This window comes from Sus scrofa, chromosome 11 (assembly GCF_000003025.6).
Source record: "Sus scrofa isolate TJ Tabasco breed Duroc chromosome 11, Sscrofa11.1, whole genome shotgun sequence".
NCBI lineage: Eukaryota > Metazoa > Chordata > Mammalia > Artiodactyla > Suidae > Sus > Sus scrofa.
The window spans coordinates 22126848-22145467 of NC_010453.5; the positions used below are offsets into that span (position 1 = coordinate 22126848).

General features: G+C 44.1%; 1 protein-coding gene across 1 annotated transcript in view; it reads right to left on the minus strand.

Moving 5' to 3' along the window:
- GTF2F2 (general transcription factor IIF subunit 2) overlaps positions 1-18074 on the minus strand; it is a 157512-nt gene extending 139438 nt beyond the window's left edge. Inside the window, 2 exon segments of the mRNA NM_001243628.1 lie at positions 1873-1946; positions 17850-18074. Of these exon segments, the coding sequence (NP_001230557.1) occupies positions 1873-1946; positions 17850-17915 (140 nt within the window). The 5' untranslated portion in view covers positions 17916-18074.

The window sequence follows — 18620 nt, forward strand, 5'->3', positions numbered from 1 at the left end:
AGGCCAGGGATAGAATGTGAGCCACGGCTGCAACCTATGCCACAGCTACAGCGACACTGGATTGGCAGCCCGCTTCGCCACCAGAAACTCCTGAGACATATTTAAACGTCCCCGGGAGGCTGTGAAACCAGACAAGACCTCCTAGGAAGTCACTCAGAAGAGAACCTAAGACTGAGCCTTGTGATCAGATAACATTTAGAATTTGAGAAGAAGAGAAGGAGCCAGTAAGAGACAGAGAAAGAACAGTCAGTGTGGGAAGAGGAGAAATCAAGAGAGTGGTGTCCCAGAAGTGAAAAAAAAGGGGAAGTGATCAAAATGGAAGTGATCAATTATGTCAAATTCAGCCGAGGTCAATTAAGAAGGGCTGCTGGAAAAAAGAAAAATCATTATAAAAATAAGTGCATAAATAAATAAAGAAACGTAAGGGCTGCTTGTTGACTCTTAAAGAATGTGGACATGGTAGATTATAAAAAAGGACTACAATTTTCTTTGCCATGATTCCCACCAAGAGGTGGAGTCCACTCCAAGTTACATTTACATTTGGCAAACGTGATGCAAGCGTCGGCCTTTAAAGTGCTCGCGCACTGGGGCCTCCCTTTCTTCGGCAACTAGGAGCACTTTCCCCATCATGAGAAGGAGCAGGCTGGAGATGGAACACAAGTGGCCACTACCCCAGCCGACACGAAGCCAACCATCAGACACACAAGTGAGGCCATTCTAGCCAGCAAGACCAGCCAGGTCCGCCCCAACCAGAACTGTCCAGAACGGGCCCACAGAATTATAAGCAAATAAAATGGTTTTGTTCTAAGCTGCTAAATCTGGGAGCAGTTTGCTACAAGACAAAAACTAAATGATAAAGAGGAGGATATTGGTGGTAGATAAGAGCTATTTCAGGAGTTCCCGTTGCAGCTCAGGGGAAACGAATGTGACTAGCATTCATGAGGACGCAGGTTCGATCCTTGGCCTTGCTCAGTGGGCTAAGGATCTGGCATTGCTGTGAGCTATGGTATAGGTCGCAGATGCGGCTCAGATCCCACATTGCTGTGGCTGTGGTGTAGGCTGGCGGCTACAGCTCCAACTGGACCTCTAGCCAGGGAACTTCAACATGCAGCAAGTGCAGCCCTAAAAAGCAAAAAAAAAAAAAAGAGGCGATTTTGGTGGAGTACTGGCTGTGGAAATCAGATTAGAATTGGATTAAGGATGAATGGACAGGAGTTCATTCACCTGTGGCACAGCAGGTTAAGGATCTGGCATTGTTACTGCTGTGGCGTGGGTTCAAACCCTGGCCTGTGAACTTCCACATGCCATGGGTGTAGCAAAAAAAAAAAAACAAAAAACGAATGATGGGACAAAAAGAAGGAAACACAAGGCCTGTGGCTGACACCAGCTGACGTACAGAGGCTTCCCTTTCAAACAAGGCCACTTCCTCAACCAGGAAACAACACTCTCACATTGTTTACCAGGGGTTCCCTACCCTCATCAAAAGCCACTACAAATAGGTATGGTGGCACAGTGGCAAAATCCTTCTACTGAAGCACTTGGTGCATCTATTTATGCCAACTCAAGCATGCCTCCTCAAAGATACACAGAAGATGGAGGGATGAGGGAACTATATACTCTGCTACCTCACTGCCAACAGACTCATTAGAGAAGAGTGTGTGTGTGTGTGTATGCATGTGTGCTCGCTCACTCTCTCACGCATGCACACAAACCAATCCTCATAGGGCAACTAACCATCTCTTGGTAAGCCTTGGTATGCTCATTATTTCTTATTTTCCAGGTAAATTTTCAGTCTGAAAAAGAACTCCCAATTACACTTAAAAGCATTTATTTATAAAAAGCTTTATAAAGTGTCAAAAAATCATAACTTACTTGGCAATCCGTAGTTTCCCAACTTCACCTCTTCCAGGGGCTTTAGCCCACTGCTGTGACAAATATTTAGGAACCTAAAACAAAACAAATGCTGATAAGACTATGTTTTGGATGCTAACAATCTTTTTAAACATAAAGTTATATATGGCTTCTATTCTTACTTTCTGGTCTGTAATAACTGATCATTAAGTAGCAAGCTCCCATATGTTTTGCACTAAAGAGACACAAAGATATGTAAGAAAAGATTTTTAGCTCTCAAAGTGTTTAAAGTCAATTGAATTGATGACATAAAACTAAAACTGGTCATATAACTTAACGATAAGTGTTGGAGTTCCCTGGTGGCTCAGCAGGTTAAGGATCCAGTATTGTCAGCACTGTGGCTCTGGTTACAGGTGTGGCACTGGCTCAATCCCTGGCCCAGGAACTTCTGTATGCAGCCAAAAAAAAATTTTTTTTTATTTAAAAAGACAGAAGTTCCCACTGTAGCACAATTGGTTAAGAATCCAACCACAGCAGCTTGAGTCACCATGGAGGTGCAGGTTCAATCCCTGGCCCGGTGCAGTGGGTTAAAAAATCCATCATAAATTGCAGCTGTGGCTTAGATTCAATCTCTGGCCTAGAACTTCCATATGCTGCAGGTGCAGCCATAGAAAATAAATAAGCAAAAACAACAACAAAACCCCAAAAAACAACCAATACTGAAATGTTAACTTATATTCTCAAATGAGTACAATAAAAGGTGCAGCCAAAAAAACAAAAAGTGCAGAGAGGAGAAAGGCTACTAGATGAGGTTTCTCGGAGAAGCATAACACACTGACATGATATTATTTAGAAACACTCCTGAGCTTAAGATGACTTCAAAAGTCACATTTTATTATGAATAAGGCTGGAACTCTGACCAATAAGTTATTTGATCTGCTCAAATAAATTATTCAACATATAGCTAACACTTATTTGACACTACTTACTCTCTCCCCCCCCCCCATTTTTTTCCTTTTTACAGCTGTACCTGTGGCATGTGGATGTTTCCAGGCTAGGGGTCAAATTGGAGCTGCAGCTGCCAGCCTGTGCCACAGCCACACCAGATCCGGGCAGCATCTGTGACCTATGCCACAGCTTGTGGTAACACTGGATTCTTAACCTAATCCACTGAGCAAGGCCAGGGATCCAACCCACATCCTCGTAGATACTAGCTGGGTTTTTAACCCACTGAGCCACAAGGGGTTACTCTTCAAATAACACTTCACCTCACATAAAGTAGGCAGGTTCTTAAGTCTTTCGTTTGCTTTGTTTTGGTTTTGGCCACACCCTCTGCCTGAGGAAGTTCCTGGAGGGGGGGGGGTGAACTCGGTGAACTCGCACCACAGCATCGACCAGAGCCACAACAGCAACTCCTCCTGACACTACTATATGTACTTTTCCTATATTTACACATTTAATTCTCATATTTCTATGAAGCAGGTATTGTTAATTACTCCCATTTTACAAACTATGAATCCAAGACACCCAGGGATTCTAAAATTTAGCCAGAGTTATGTATTAGCAAATGATGGACCCAGGATTCAAGTCCAGGCAGTCTGAGTCCAGCATCTATGTTCTTAACCAATACACTGTGTTGAGTCTGTAATTAGATACATGCAATCAGAAAGGTTTTAATTCTTGGACTTCCCATTGTGGCTCAGTGCTAACGAATCCAACTAATACCCACAAGGATGAGGGTTTGATCCCTGGCCTTGCTCAGTGGGTTAAGGATCCAGCATTACATTTGGCTGTGGTGTGGGCTGGCAGCTGCAGCTCTGATTCAACCCCCAGCCTAGGAACTTACATATGCCACAGATGCAGCCCCAAAAAGCAAAAAAAAAAAAAAAAAAAAAAAGAAGAAGAAGAAAAAGAAGAAAGGTTTTAATTCCCAAAAAGTTTAAGGGAATATATGCTGAATGCCTACTAAGTACCTTATCTCTCTTCTTCTAAGAGGTAGTCTGAACTCTGAAATCAGTGCATACCTTTAAGGTTACCCTATTTTGAGGAATGAGATACTACATATAAAGCACAAAGCCATAAGTTTTTCAAAATGTGTGAGTCGGGAAGGGGGGTGGACGGGGGTTTGAGACTGACACGTGCACACTGAGGTATATAGAATAACTGGCCAACAGGGACCTGCTGTATAGCACAGAGAACCCTATCCAATATTCTGTGATAATCTGCGTGGGAAAAGAATCTGGGAGAGAATGGACGTGTGTATATGTGTAACTGAATCACTCTGTTGTACAGCAGAAATGAACACAATTTAAATCAGTGATATGTCATTAAAACTTTTTAAAAAGGAAAAAAGCATGACGCATAATGCTTCACATAAAGCAAGTACTCAGAGAACATCAGGTGTCACTGGAATTTCCCACAGTACCCGTGGAATGATAACATGAATGTATAACTGAGAGAATTTCTAAAGCTGGAAACAAAGAAACGAATTCTACTTAGTAAGATTTTATTTACAAAAGGAACCACCTGACTATCAGCCAAACAAACTGCAGTGCTTTGGACATAGTAAAAATTCAAGAATAAAAGAAAATTCTTGTTCATTCTTTACACTGAAATATACCGAACAGCTACTAGGTGTCAGACAATATGCTAGAAGTTTGGAAAAGAGGGGGCAGGGAGCTAACACCACCTCTCTCATCTCCTTCTCAGCACACTGGCTCACTTCTTTGGAAGTCTCCCCCCTTGCATAGCGACAAGGCTGAAGCTGCTTCTGAAGAGCAAGCTCTCTCCTTCCCCAAATGCCCAGCAAAAATGCGATTGTGTCCCATGGCTCTGACTGGGTCAGGTGTCCTTCCTTGGGCCTCTTACTGAACCCAGAGATCCTGGCACTGGCCACAGTTGAGTCAATGACACCTTCGGGGAGGGCGAGTCAACACCATTAGAACCACACAGACTGAAAAGGGGAAGCAGCGGTTTCCCCAAAATAAACTCAGGGTCCTGCTACAGTGTCAGAGCAAAAAGATCCTGGTTAGTCAAAGAAGCAAAAGTACACAACGTTACCTGTCAAAACTAGACACAAGGTCTAAAACTGAGCTGGACAAGTACGTTTACAACCTCAAATAAAACCTTAATCCTTGGACTATGTAAATTATTATCTCTTGTCTCAATCTTGAAATACTGTCTAACAAGTTAGCCTTTGCTTCTGGCTTTGTCTGGTTTTTAGCCCCAGGGAACGTACCTGACAATTACTCTAATGCAAAGAGAAAAACGATGTTCTCCAGATAGCAGCCTATTCTACCAATCAATCAATCATAAGTTCTATTTCCCTCACGAAGTCCTTAGTGGAAAGACAGTGGCTTTTCTTCAACACATTCCCAATTACTGAGGCAAATGAGCCCTATATTTCGATACTGCAGTCCTTCTCATGATCACTAGCAGTAGCCCTTTCATAATCTGTATTTCCAAGAACCATTCTGACCACCATCTCCTAACTTCCTGGCCCTCTCCTCAGCCCATCAAGTCTTCCACCCCTCAAATCACTGACTCTGACATCTTTACACGGTCCCCTGTCTGCTTAAGTCCTCACTCCTCTCTTTGATGGAACTACATGTCACAGTTCATCCTTATAACCATTCCCTTGCTGCTAACTCTCTCCATCATACTGGCCTGGAAGGACCCAACCCTGACTAAAGCCAATCTACACTACTACTATTGGATTAATTAATCCATTGTTTTATTTGATTGTGTTATTCCTCACACTTGTACCTGAGCAGCTGAAGAAAAATAATCATGCTAAATGTTCTCCCTTGAAACACAGGCTACTAACATCAAGTAAGCCCTCCAAGATGCCAGGCCATTCAACTCCCTCTCCTCGGGCAGTTCTTTTTTTTTTTTTTTTTGCTTTCTTTAGGACTGCACCTGTGGCCTATGGAAGTTCCCAAGCTAGAGGTCGAATCAGAGCTGCAGCTGCCACCTATGCCACAGCCACAGCAATGCAAGATCCAAGCCTCATGTGCAACCTACACAATAGCTCACCTCAATGCCAAATCCCAGATCCACTGAGCAAGGCCAGGGGTTGAAGCCCCATCCTCATGGATACCAGTGGATTCGTTTCTGCCACGCCACGATGGGAACTCCTCCCTGGGCAGCTCTTAGCAGCAGTGGGAAAGCCACTGCAGGGAGGTCATAGGTCCTCCTCACTCCTCAAACCTCTAACGCCTTTTCCTATCTCTTCCCTTGGTGCTGATAACCTGACTTTCTCTTCTACTGAGAAAAGACGAACAATCAAAAGAATACTTCTAAATCTACCACTTAGCCACACATGCAGAGTAAAAGGCCCACGTGTGGCTAAGTGGAAGATTAGATGCATTCAACAGATGAACCAATGGCCAATCCCTGCACTGATTTTTTTCTCTGTAGTCTACCCTTTCTCTCCACTCCCTTCTCTACTAATTATTCCCTCATCAGAACAATAATGATGGTGATGATAATGATGCCGTAGCTCACACTCAGAGTGCTTTAAAACTGGCAGAAGACTCTAAGACAGCCCCCAGTGATCACCACCTCCTGTCATCCACGCTCTTGTGGAACCACCTCCCCTTGAGTCAGTTCAGAACCTGTGACTTGCTTCTGAACAATACAATATGACAAAGGTGATGGACGGAATGTTTCTTCGGTGATTAGGTTACATAAGATCGTGACTTTCTTTTCCTTTTTAGGGCCGCACCTACAGCACATGAAAGTTCCCAGGCTAGGAGTTGAATCCAAGCTGCAGCTGCCGGCCTATGCCACAGGTGGAGCAAGACCAGATCCAAGCCACATCTGGGACCTACACCTCGGCTTGCAGCAATGCCTTACCCACTGAGTGAGGCCAGGGATCAAACCTGTTCTTAACCTGCTGAGCCACAATGGGAACTCCAAGATTGTGACTTCTGTCTTGCTTCTCTCATGGTTATTTCAGTTTGCACACTCTGACGAAGCAAGGTGCCATGGTGGAGAAGCCCATGTAGAAGAAACTAAGGGGAGGCTCCAGCCGACGGTCAGCTAGGAACTTATTTAAACCCTTGAATTCTGCCAACCACATAACTTTGGAAACAATCTTTCCCCAGTCACAACTTCACAGAGACAACATTGGGTCCTTAACCCCTGAGCCACAACGGGTACTCCTGCCAACTCCCAATTTATATGTCCAACTGCCTACTTAAACTCCCCATCTGAATATTCAGGAGATACTTAGAACTCAAAGTCCGCACACCAGAACTCTTACTTCTCCCTCATAAACCTGTTTCTCCTGCAGTTTCCATACCTCAGGGAAAGTCAACTCCATCCTGCCAGGCACTCAATCTGAAACCTTGCAGTTACCTTGAATAGCTCTGTTTTTCTCACATTCCACATCCAGTCAACTGACATAGCCTGTCGGCAACACCTTAAAAATTATATCTGGACTCACCTTTTTCTCACCAATTCGAGGGTATGTTCCCATCTAATCCAAGCCACCATCATCTTTTGTACAGTGATTGTAATAAGCCTCCAAATTTCCTTGCTTCCTCTCTTGTCCATGTCCACTTAATTCTCAATGCAGCAGCCAGAGTGACCATGTTAAAATCTAAGTCAGATGATACCGTTCTGCTCAAAGCTCTTCAGTTTAACAGACATCTATGTGCCAGGTACTTTCCTAAGCACTTTAAAATTTTATTTCATTTACTCCGCATAACAATTCTATCATCCCATTTCACAGATGAAGAAACTAAGGCACCAAAAAGTTATCTGTTCAAAGTCACAGTTACTAGCGGTGAAGTCAGAATTCTAAGCTAGGCAGCCTAGCCCCACAGTCACCAAGCCACGCTGCCTCTCTCTGTGTGGCTACTAGCTTCCCATGCCACTCACTGCAAAAATCCCTTAATGTCTTAGATGATCGATCCCCTATGATCCATGGCCTCATCTCCTACTGCACTCACTTGACTCTAACCATACAGACCTGTGAACATTCCCAGCGCCCCCAACGGAGGGCCTCTGATTCACTGTTACAACTTCTTTTTCTTTTTTGGCACGGCCACACCCGCAGCACGTGGAGGTTCCCAGGCTAGGGGTCTGATCGGAGCTACAGCTGCCAGCCTATGCCACAGCCACAGCCACGCTGGATCCAAGCTGCATCTGCAACCTACACTGCAGCTCATGGCAACACCAGATCCTTAACCCATTGATCGAGGCCAGGGATCGAACCTGCACCCTCGTGGATACTAGTCAGGCTCCTTACCGCTGAGCCACGATGGGAACTCGTGGGGATTCGCTATTACTTCCATCTGCAACGCTCTTCCCCCAAATAGCTGAAGGGCACTGCATAATTGCACGTAGGTCTCTGATCCAGGACCACCTTATCAGGGCCTCTTCTTACTGTATTTAAAATGGCATTCCCAGCTACTTTCTATACCTTTTATCCTGATTTATTTTTCTTCAGCGCACTTATCACCGGCTATATATGTATCTGTTTATTGTCCATTCTCCCTCCCCATCACAATGTAACCTGCCTGAGGTAGATATCTTGTCTGTTTTGTTTACTGCCACAACCCTAGCATCTAGAACAGCCTGGCAGGAATCCCGTCGTGGCTCAGTGGTTAACGAACCTGACTAGCATCCACAAGGACTCAGGTTCAATCCCTGGCCTCACTCAATGGGTTAAGGATCCAGCGTTGCCGTGAGCTGTGGTGTGGGTCGCAGACATGGCCCAGATCCCACGCTGCTGTGGCTCTGGCGCAGGCTGGCAGCTACAGCTCCAATTTGACCCCTAAGCCTGGGAACCTCCATATGCCTCGGGTGCAGGCCTAAAAGACGACAAAAAAAAAAAAAAAAAAATAGCCTGGCACACATTAGGAGCAGAGCTATATTTTAAGGACTGGATATTGCTGAAGAAACATTAGCTAATGTTAATGTAATGCCCATGGCATTATTAGGATAAATCCAGGATACAGAATTTAATTTTAATAAATCTCACTGCATTCTCAAAGTGAAACCAAATTTCAGAGATCTACCTTAAGGGGGGGAGGGAAAAATGTCAATAGTAGAGTGGAGCATTTTCCAACCTGCTGCTGACCCTCACATGCTATTAAAATAAAGGAAACAAATGTTCTGGAGCCTTCGAGCTCTTGACAAGAACACAGTTCTTCAATGTATTAACCAGGTCAGCTGATTCTGTGTTCAAACTGCTGGCGACTACAATCAAACAACAAGGAAATAGTTCTAAGTGAAGTAAACATCTATCAGACACTAAAACAAATTTAAGAATCAAATTCAGGAGTTCCCGTCGTGGCACAGTGGTTAACGAATTTGACTAGGAACCATGAGGTTGTGGGTTCGATCCCTGGCCTCACGCAGTGGGTTAAAGATCCCGAGTTGCCCCATGAGCTGTGATGCAGGTTGCAGACATGGCTCGGATCCCGCATTGCTGTGGCTGTGGTGCAGGCCGGCAGCTACAGCTCCCATTAGACACCTAGCCTGGGAACCTCCATATGCCTCAGGAGCAGCCCTAGAAAAGGCAAAAAAAAAAAAAAAAAAAAAGAATCAAATTTGGTACAACTGTACCTAATACAGGCAACTAACAACTGGGGGGAAAAAAAAAAAGATTATATTCCAGAAGTTAATTGATAAAAACAAGTTAGGAACTCACACTGCACTGTCATCATTATTATAACAAAACTGTAAGTTTCCAGCCAGGCCCACCAGCTTATTTAATTCAAAAGGTTGCCAAAATACCATACCCTTGTAATGAAAAACAGCTGTATACAATGAGGCTAGTATGTCAGTCCTCAAAATTCAGCTCTTTATACCAAGAGCTCATTAAGTTGGCTGCTGTATAGCAGAAGTTAACAGAACCTCCTAAGTCAACTATAATTTAAAAAATTTTAGTAAAATAAAATAAAAATATCTTTGGAAAAAAACACATTAAGTTAGGAAAAAGAGAGGGAGAAGGAAAAGGAAAAAATAATGGTATACATGGTTGCAAAGCTCCATAATACTTTTTTGGGGGATAGTTGATATTTTTAATTTAAACATCTTATTTTATTTTGCCTTTTAGGGCTGCACTTGCAGCATATGGAGGTTCCCAGGCAAGGGGTCGAATCAGAGCTATAGCTGTTGGCCTACACCACAGCCACAGCCACGCTGGATCCTTAACTCACTGAGCAAGACCAGGGATTGAACCCGACTCCTCATGGACACTAGTCAGGTTCATTACCACTAAGCCACAACAGGAACTCCTGTATTTTATTTTAAAATAAAATTGTATATATTTAAGGTGTAAACATTATGATTTGATATACAAAGTGATTACTATAGTCGAGCTAATTAATATATCATCTCCTCACATAATTACCTCTCTTTTGGATAAGAACATCTGAAATCTACTCTTAGTAAATTTCCCCCAAACCCTCTTGTGGACATGTCACTTCTAAGATATCTGTGTGGTTTCCACTGGCTCCACATTCATTAAAGGAAATCAGATGGAGACAAGACAGCAGGTACTACAGGGGCTGTTTTCTCAGATTTCCCAAAACCAAGGAAAGTGGAGAAAATGGCTCACTTAAGCCTTACTTCCTCGGGGAAACAAATCTTGACCTCCTAGGCTAAGTCAGGTTCCTTTCTTATTCACACTCACAAAACTATATTCCTTGCTTCACTGTCCTTAGGACTAGCATTTTTTTTATTATTCAATTATTCAATGAATTACATCTATAGTTGTACAGTGATCATCACAATCCAATTTTATAGGATTTCCAGCTCATCCACCCATCCCCAACCTGTCTCCTTTGGAAACCATAAGTGTTTCAAAGTCTGTGAGTCAGTATCTGTTCTGCAAAGAAGTTCAGTCTGTCCTTTTTTCAGATTCCACATGTCAGTGAAAGTATTTGATGATGGTGTCTCATTGTCTGGCTAACTTCACTTAGCATGGTAATTTCTAGGTCCATCCATGTTACTAAAAATGCTGTTATTTCGTTTCTTTTAATGGCTGTGTAATATTCCATTGTGTATAAGTACCACAGCTTCTTTAGCCACTCCTCTGTCGATGGACATTTAGGATGTTTCCACGTCTTGGCTGTTGTATACAGTGCTGCAATGAACATCAGAGTACATGTGTCTTTGTGAGTCATGGTTTTCTCTGGATAGATGCTTCTTAGGACTAGTATTTGATTGGTGACTGTCTTCAGCAGCGGACTATAGGTGCTGTCTGTTCTGCTCACCATAACATGCCCAAAGCTTAGGCAATGACTGGTGATCACTGACAGCTTGTTGGATTAAATCAATCCACCTACCCATTCACTTAGGCTACAGACTAGTAAAGTCAACTGTGGCCTTGAAACCAAGGTGCCAAGGTGATATATACAAACATTACCCCTCTAAGCTTGTTTGCCAACCTTGAGCCATTAAATATCTAGTTCCCCAACTACCAGTCTCCAAAGCCCTGTTCCTCCCAGAGTACACGCCAATTGACGGCACTGTACCGGCCTGAAGTGACACCCATTTCCCCATTTAGGACTGAAAGCCTTCGTCCCCCAGCTGCTGGGAGTGTGGCCTTCAGCTGAAGCACCCTTTGAAACTGCCTCCACGGAAGAGATGCCCATTAGCCAGGCTTATGCCCTCTTCCTGGGGCAAACCACGGGCAATAAATAGCACAGGGTGTAACTCACCCCAACTAAGGACAGCCTGACAGCTCCCCATGGAATCCTGGTCCTCAGCCTTCACTGACACTGCCTCACACTCTCTGCCCAATTCTGCTTAAGTCCTTTTCCTTCCACCGGTGACCATCCCAAGAGACCCATGACAAAGGCTTGCATGCCAATCTCTACCTCAGAACCTGCTTGCCCAGAAACCCAATCTAGGGTTTTACTCAGGCAGCTTTTACTCACATGTTTTCTTTTCTTTTCTTTTCTTTTTTTTTTTTTGTCTTTGCTATTTCTTAGGCCGCTCCCACGGCATATGGAGAATCCCAGGATAGGGGTTGAATTGGAGCTGTAGCCACTGGCCTACACCAGAGCCACAGCAACACGGGATCCGAGTCGCATCTGCAACCTACACCACAGCTCACGGCAACGCCGGATCGTTAACCCACTGAGCAAGGGCAGGGACCGAACCCGCAACCTCATGGTTCCTAGTCGGATTTGTTAACCACTGCGCCACGACGGGAACTCCTCACATGTTTTCTTGAAGGTCAGCACATGGAGCTGAAAGACCCAAAGTCACAGAAACAAAGTCCCTCACCTCTGTTATCCAGGGAGCTAGCTCATTAGAGAGACCGGAGGGGGCAAAAAGACATTTCCTATTCCTGGCATAAGTTTTCAGCCAAACAGACCTAAATTTGGATTACTGTTTCAAGCTTGGGCAAGATAATGAAGCTCCCCAAGCCCCAATTTTATTATCTGAAAAATATAGATAATTAGTACCTTACAGGTTTGTTTGGTAAAAAGTTCCATAGGTTTGCTTTGTAAAATACTTGGGACATTATAAATCTAAGTTCCTTTTTCTCCTGCAAGGCTTTGGGGGTATCACCCATCCCAGTTTCATCTCTCCCTGGCATGTAGCTTTCTCTTTGGCCACCAACGTCCAACTGCTTATCTGTATGTGAAAAAGTAAAAGCTGAGCTTGGTAGCAGATGAGCTGTGGAATGGACACAATATTCAGGGGGGACAGTGTCCACCCCTCCTGTCCTCATCCTCTCCATCAACAAACAGCAATCAAAACGCTTTCAAGGAGTTCCCGTCGTGGCGCAGTGGTTAACGAATCCGACTAGGAACCATGAGATTGCGGGTTCGGTCCCTGCCCTTGCTCAGTGGGTTAACGATCCGCCGTTGCCATGAGCTGTGGTGTAGGTTGCAGACGCGGCTCGGATCTCGAGTTGCCGTGGCTCTGGCGTAGGCCGGTGGCTACAGCTCCGATTGGACCCCTAGCTTGGGAACCTCCATATGCCGCGGGAGCGGCCCAAGAAATAGCAAAAAAAAAAAAAAACAACAAAAAGACAAAAAAAAAAAAAAAAAACGCTTTCAAGAGGAAGGATGACTGGGCTTGAAACACATCTCTTTGCTGGCTAGAAAGCTGCTGGCTGGACCCACAGCAGCCCGTCAATACCTCGACCTGTCCATTCCCTCCGTTCCAAAAAAGATAGCGTTTCTTATAACTCAGGCTCTAGTACGATATTCATTACTCACAAAAAGCCCACCACTGCTAAAAAGCCAGCAAGCTTTATCTCTTCCTCTTCCCCATCATGTAACCTACCCTCCAGCCAACCATAAGAACATGACTTTTTTGGAAGTCTAAATATCAGAAGCCAAACAACAGAACTGTGCTAAAATACTTTTAAATATCGTTTTAACATCATGATTTGGTACAGGGTGTGCAGAAGTAGTGTGACCAGTTGGCAACCTAACAATGGTGCAGCCTGAGCAACAGGAACAGGGTAATGCAAATAAGGGACCAGCTCCCTGACAAGGTAAAAATTGTGGTTGCGGTTTAGCAGGTGACATCGATTGTAAAGTTAAACCCAACCATATCTATTACCTATCAAAACTTATTTAGATCATCATTCTCTTGTAGATTTAAGACATTCAGGAGTTCCTGTCGTGGCTCAGCTGGTTAAGAATCTGACATAGTGTCCATGAAGATGCAGGTTCAATCCCTGGCTTCGTTCAGTGGGTTAAGGATCTGGCACAGCCACAAGCTGCGGCGCAGATGACAGATGGGGCTCAGATCTGTTGTGGCTGAGGTATAGGCCAGCAGCTGCAGCTCCAATTCAACCCCTAGCCTGGGAACTTCCATATACTGCACGTGCGGCCCTAAAAAAACAAAAAACAAAAAACTCTAAACCCCCCAAGGGGCATTTCATTGGGCCAGAACAGTACAGGTACCGTATATTCTGGTACACAACCTTCCACAACATCTATCTTGCCCTCAACACACTCTAGTTCTCCCCAGCCCTGCTGGAACTTTTCTCCATAGGCTCTTCTTAAGTGTCACCTTCCCTGTAAAGTTTTCACTGTTCCCACCAGACAAACAACTTTATTCCTGATGAAAAATCCTCAGAGAGGAGTTCCCTGGTGGCCTAGTGGGTTAAGGATCTGGTGTTGTCACTGCTGTGGCTCAGGTATGATCCCTGGCCCGGGAACTTCTGCATCCCTCTGGTGTGGCCAAAAATAAAATAATACTCTCAGAGATCCTGTATGTCTAGCCCTTACTGTATTTATCCTTTTCATTCTTTTTTAAAAAATACATTTAATATCTTTACTTTTTATAATTTATTTTCATTTTTTAAAGTTTTATTGAAGTACATGTTGTGATAATTTCTGCTTTAAAATTAGAGGGTTTTTTTAAATGGCCACACCTGCGGCATATGGAATCTCCCAGGCCCCGGACTGAATCCAAGCTGCAGCTGCTAACCTACACCACAGCTGCAGCAACACTGGATCCTTTAACCCACTGTGCCATGCTGGGGATCGAACCCTAGCCTCAGCAGGGACCAGAGAAACTGCAGTCAGACTCTTAACCCACTGCACCACACAGGAACTCCTGCATTTATCCTTTCCTATACCTATCTAGTGATGGAATTAATAAAATACGAACAAGATGACCCATAAAGAAGAAACACATATTTTAGCAACAAATGATCCTCAAAGATCAGAACTCAAGATACTGTTTATAATTAGAAATACTAATGTATACTAATGTATAATTAGAAATACTAATGTATAATTAGAAATACTAATGTAAATCATATGCAGTTCTAGTTACAAATTCTAACCGGGTAGGAATGAGGACAGGAGTTCCAGCCATACCCCAGTGGGTTAAGAATCTGACTGCAGAAGCTCTGATCACTGGGGAGGCACAGGTTTGATCCCTGGCCCAGAGCAGTGGGTTAAAGGACCTTGTGTTGCCACAGCTGTGGCTTGGATTCAATCTCTGGCCTGGGAACTTCCATATGCTGTCAGGTGCAGCCATAAAAGCATTTTTTTTAATTAAAAAAAAAAAGACTTTCTAAACAGCATATTTTATTTTACTATCACACAAAGAAAGCTGAAAATAAAACAATTTTACACTCTAATTAAATTGATTCCCATAATTCAGAGATGAAAATCCAAATACGGAGTTTCCACTGATCTAGCTTATCTCTGTGGAGGTGCCAGTTTGATCCCTGGCAGTGGGATCCCTGGTGTTGCTACAGCTGTGGCATAGGTTGAAGCTCCAGCTCGGATTCGATCCCTGGCCTGGAAACTTTCATATGTCGTGGGTGCGGCAGGAAAAAAAAAACCCCACACCAGATGCTAACCCTGGGGAAATGAAACAAGTTCAAACTATCTGACAGGGGTGCAAATCAAAACTCACTGCCTTCTTGGACTCCTTTAATTAAAGCAGAAATAAAAGTTGTCATAGTGGGAACATGAACAGATTTTAGAATACAAAGTATTTCCTAGTAATTCTTTTTTTTTTTTTTTCTTTTTGTCTTTTTGGTTGTTGTTGTTGTTGCTCTTTCTTGGGCCGCTCCCGCGGCATATGGAGGTTCCCAGGCTAGGGGTCGAATCGGAGCTGTAGCCACCGGCCTACGCCAGAGCCACAGCAACACAGGATCCGAGCCAAGTCTGCAACCCACACCACAGCTCACAGCAACGCCGGATCGTTAACCCACTGAGCAAGGGCAGGGACCGAACCCGCAACCTCATGGTTCCTAGTCGGATTCGTTAACCACTGAGCCACGACGGGAACTCCTTTCCTAGCAATTCTTATCCTCTTTCAGAGGCAAAGTTTGTCAAAGGACAAAAACTGGTTAAAAAAAAAAAAGAAAAAAAAAAGAAAAACTTCTTTCACACCCTGGAAAGATGCAGTAATTGCAAGCCTGTTATTTTCTTTGATATGTAAGTTTAGAAAAAGAAATACTACATGCCAAATTGATAGGAGGAAACAATGATATTGCAAGAAATAAACAAAACATTACAACTACCTTCACGAAACAGAACAAATCAATGGTTTGAGCTGAGGTGTTTTTAAAGTGGTAAAATGTAGTCTAATGGCCAAATATAACACTTAAATTTCTTAAGCTCATTTTCAATTCATTACATTCTTTCACATACTCCTTCACTCAGTCATCATATCCTGACAACTTTTTGCTGGAGAAATTTCCCTAACTTCTCAGACCTAACTATCAAATGCCTATGAGCCTGTGACAATTATCTAATTTTAACTAGTTATCTTCCCCTCAAGCTTTTTTTTTTTTTTCCTAAAACAATCATGTGCCTCCCTGTTTTACTTAAAACCCTCCAAAAGGTCCCTCACTTCTGGTAGAGCTAAGACATCTCCATCTCCCAGTGTGACATTATGAGTATATGGTCCCAATCCTCTCCTCCAGGCGCAGTGATCTCTGTTTTCCAGGACACACCATCTTACTGGGCATTTTCACTCCTGGATTTTGGTTCCACTCGCCATGGTATACTACAGAGATACCATGGGTGGCCTCGGTTCAACGAACCAACTCTCTGGAAGGCAAACACCAAATTTGTTGAGCATTTTATGGTGCTCCAAGCCCGAACACATCATCTCAAGCTTCACCATTTTTTTAAGCTCTAAGTCTCCAACAGACATCTCCTCCCTAATGATTCCCCTCCACCTGGTAGGCAGGAGAAAAGAGACACTTACTCCATCAGTTTACATGGTACTGATATAGCTGTGACAGGTCAAATGAATGCCAGAGCCTAAAGCTAGGCTTGAGGAGTTCCCTCATTCATTCATCACGTATCTACTGAACTATTACTATGTGTCAAATACAATTCTGGGTGTGACAGGCAAGGATCCTAGTCTCCTGAAATGGTACTGTGTGTGTGCTAATCAAAGGGAGGTAAACAACACTGAACACAGACACACTTAAGACTCTGACAAGTGCTCTGAAGACTATAACACAGGTTTAATATGCTGGTGAATAAAAGAGATTTAAGACAGATAAACAGGAAGGGCCGCTCACATTTAACTGATGAGAACTCAGTCATGTGATCAAAGTCTAAAAAAATTTAGGAGTTCCTTCTGTGGCAGAACAGGATCGGTGGCATCCTGGGAGTGCTGGGAAGCAGGTTCGATCCCAGGCCCAGCACAGTGGGTTAGGGAGCCAGCATTGCTTCAGCTGCGGTTCAGGTTGCAACTGCAATTCGGATCTGATTCCTGGAACTCCATACGCCGCGGGGTGGCCAAAAATGAAAATAAGTAAAAAGTAAAATAAATGAATACATTTAACAAACCAAAGATTTCCCTACATCTCATTTCAGTTTCAAAGACTGTCATCATCACACTTTGAACACACATGCCTTATGAAACCCTCCTAAGAGACAACACTCTCCAATATGCAAAAGTAAAGTACAAATACTTTGCTAAGGGCTAAGTGCTCTCTTTACAAAAAAAAATAATTGACAATTAGTTTTTAGGAGATCCAGTTGTACTCTAAAAGAACTCTCCAGTCCATGGCCTCTTCTTCCTTGAATTCAGAGCTCTCTCAGCTCTCCTGAGAACTCCACAACAGCCATCAACCTAAAAGAACACTTTAGGGGTACGCAGGGGTCAGTTCTACCCAATGGCTGCAAAAAAAAACTGTACAAGAAGCAGACACCCAACTTCCTTACACAGACTGATAACTAAAATCAGTTTCACCAAGAAAAGACGCAGAAATTCTTCAGTATAGGGTAAAAAATACATCGGTCACATTGAGGGAACATCAAGATAGGGTCCCGAAAAAAACAGGTTATGGGGAAAGGAGATCCATCACAAGCAGGTTCAGACTCCTAATTGGCTAAAAGGTATCGGGCGTCCCTCAACTAATTTCCTTGTCTGCAAACGAGCGTAACAAGGAATCCTGCCTCTCAATAAGCGAAGATCTAACGAGACGACCGTAAAGAAGTTTAAAAGGTACACGGCGTGGGACAGTCTCAAGTCACTTCAACTACTTTAAGGAGGAGCACAAGCAGGAGCCGCGCAAACCTTACCTTGACCAGCCACACTCCAGTGTTCTGTTTGGCGCCCGTGAGGTCGAGTTCCCCGCGCTCAGCCATGGGTCTGTCGCCAGCGGAGGCGTACAAACCTGAGCAGCGGCCCCGGGAGCTGGGTGAACTGCGGGGCGAACGACCGGAGCACAGGGAAGGCCGCGAATGGGAAGCGGTGCAGAGTCGGCGTCCACCGACCGACCGGGATGCCGGGAGCCCCAGGAAAAGAGGAACACGCCGCCAGGAGTCGAGAATTGCGCATGCGCGCCGCTACCGTCACTACGGCGCGCTGCTGCGGACAAATTTCCTGAGAGGGCGCCTGCTTGAGTGGGCGTGGCTACTGCTGCTGCTGCTGCTGCTGTTGGCTGTGCCAGAGTGTTTAAAACACAGGAAAGGATGGGCGGAAACGTCAACAATACAGATCAGTAAAGATCACGTCAGTGTAACTGAAAATGGAAGGTGTCAAAACAGAAAAATGGAGTTCAGAGAGACAAAGGCTGTCAGTATATGTCCAACCCTGGCCATGGTGAGAGAGACAGCATTTGGAGGCCAGGGTAGTAATAAAGTGAATTAGCACAGCGGTCTCAATTGAAAGGCTACCCTGCGCACCTCCATTTAAACAAGCAGAGCACAACCCCTTCAGACTCCAAAACCCAAAGCCCTGTGATTAGATCAATGACAAGGGACATGTAACAGACAAATCTGATTGTTACACTCCCCTGCTTAAAGAGTCTTGCCTCTAGAACAAAATTCAATCCTCTCCACACAGGCCCT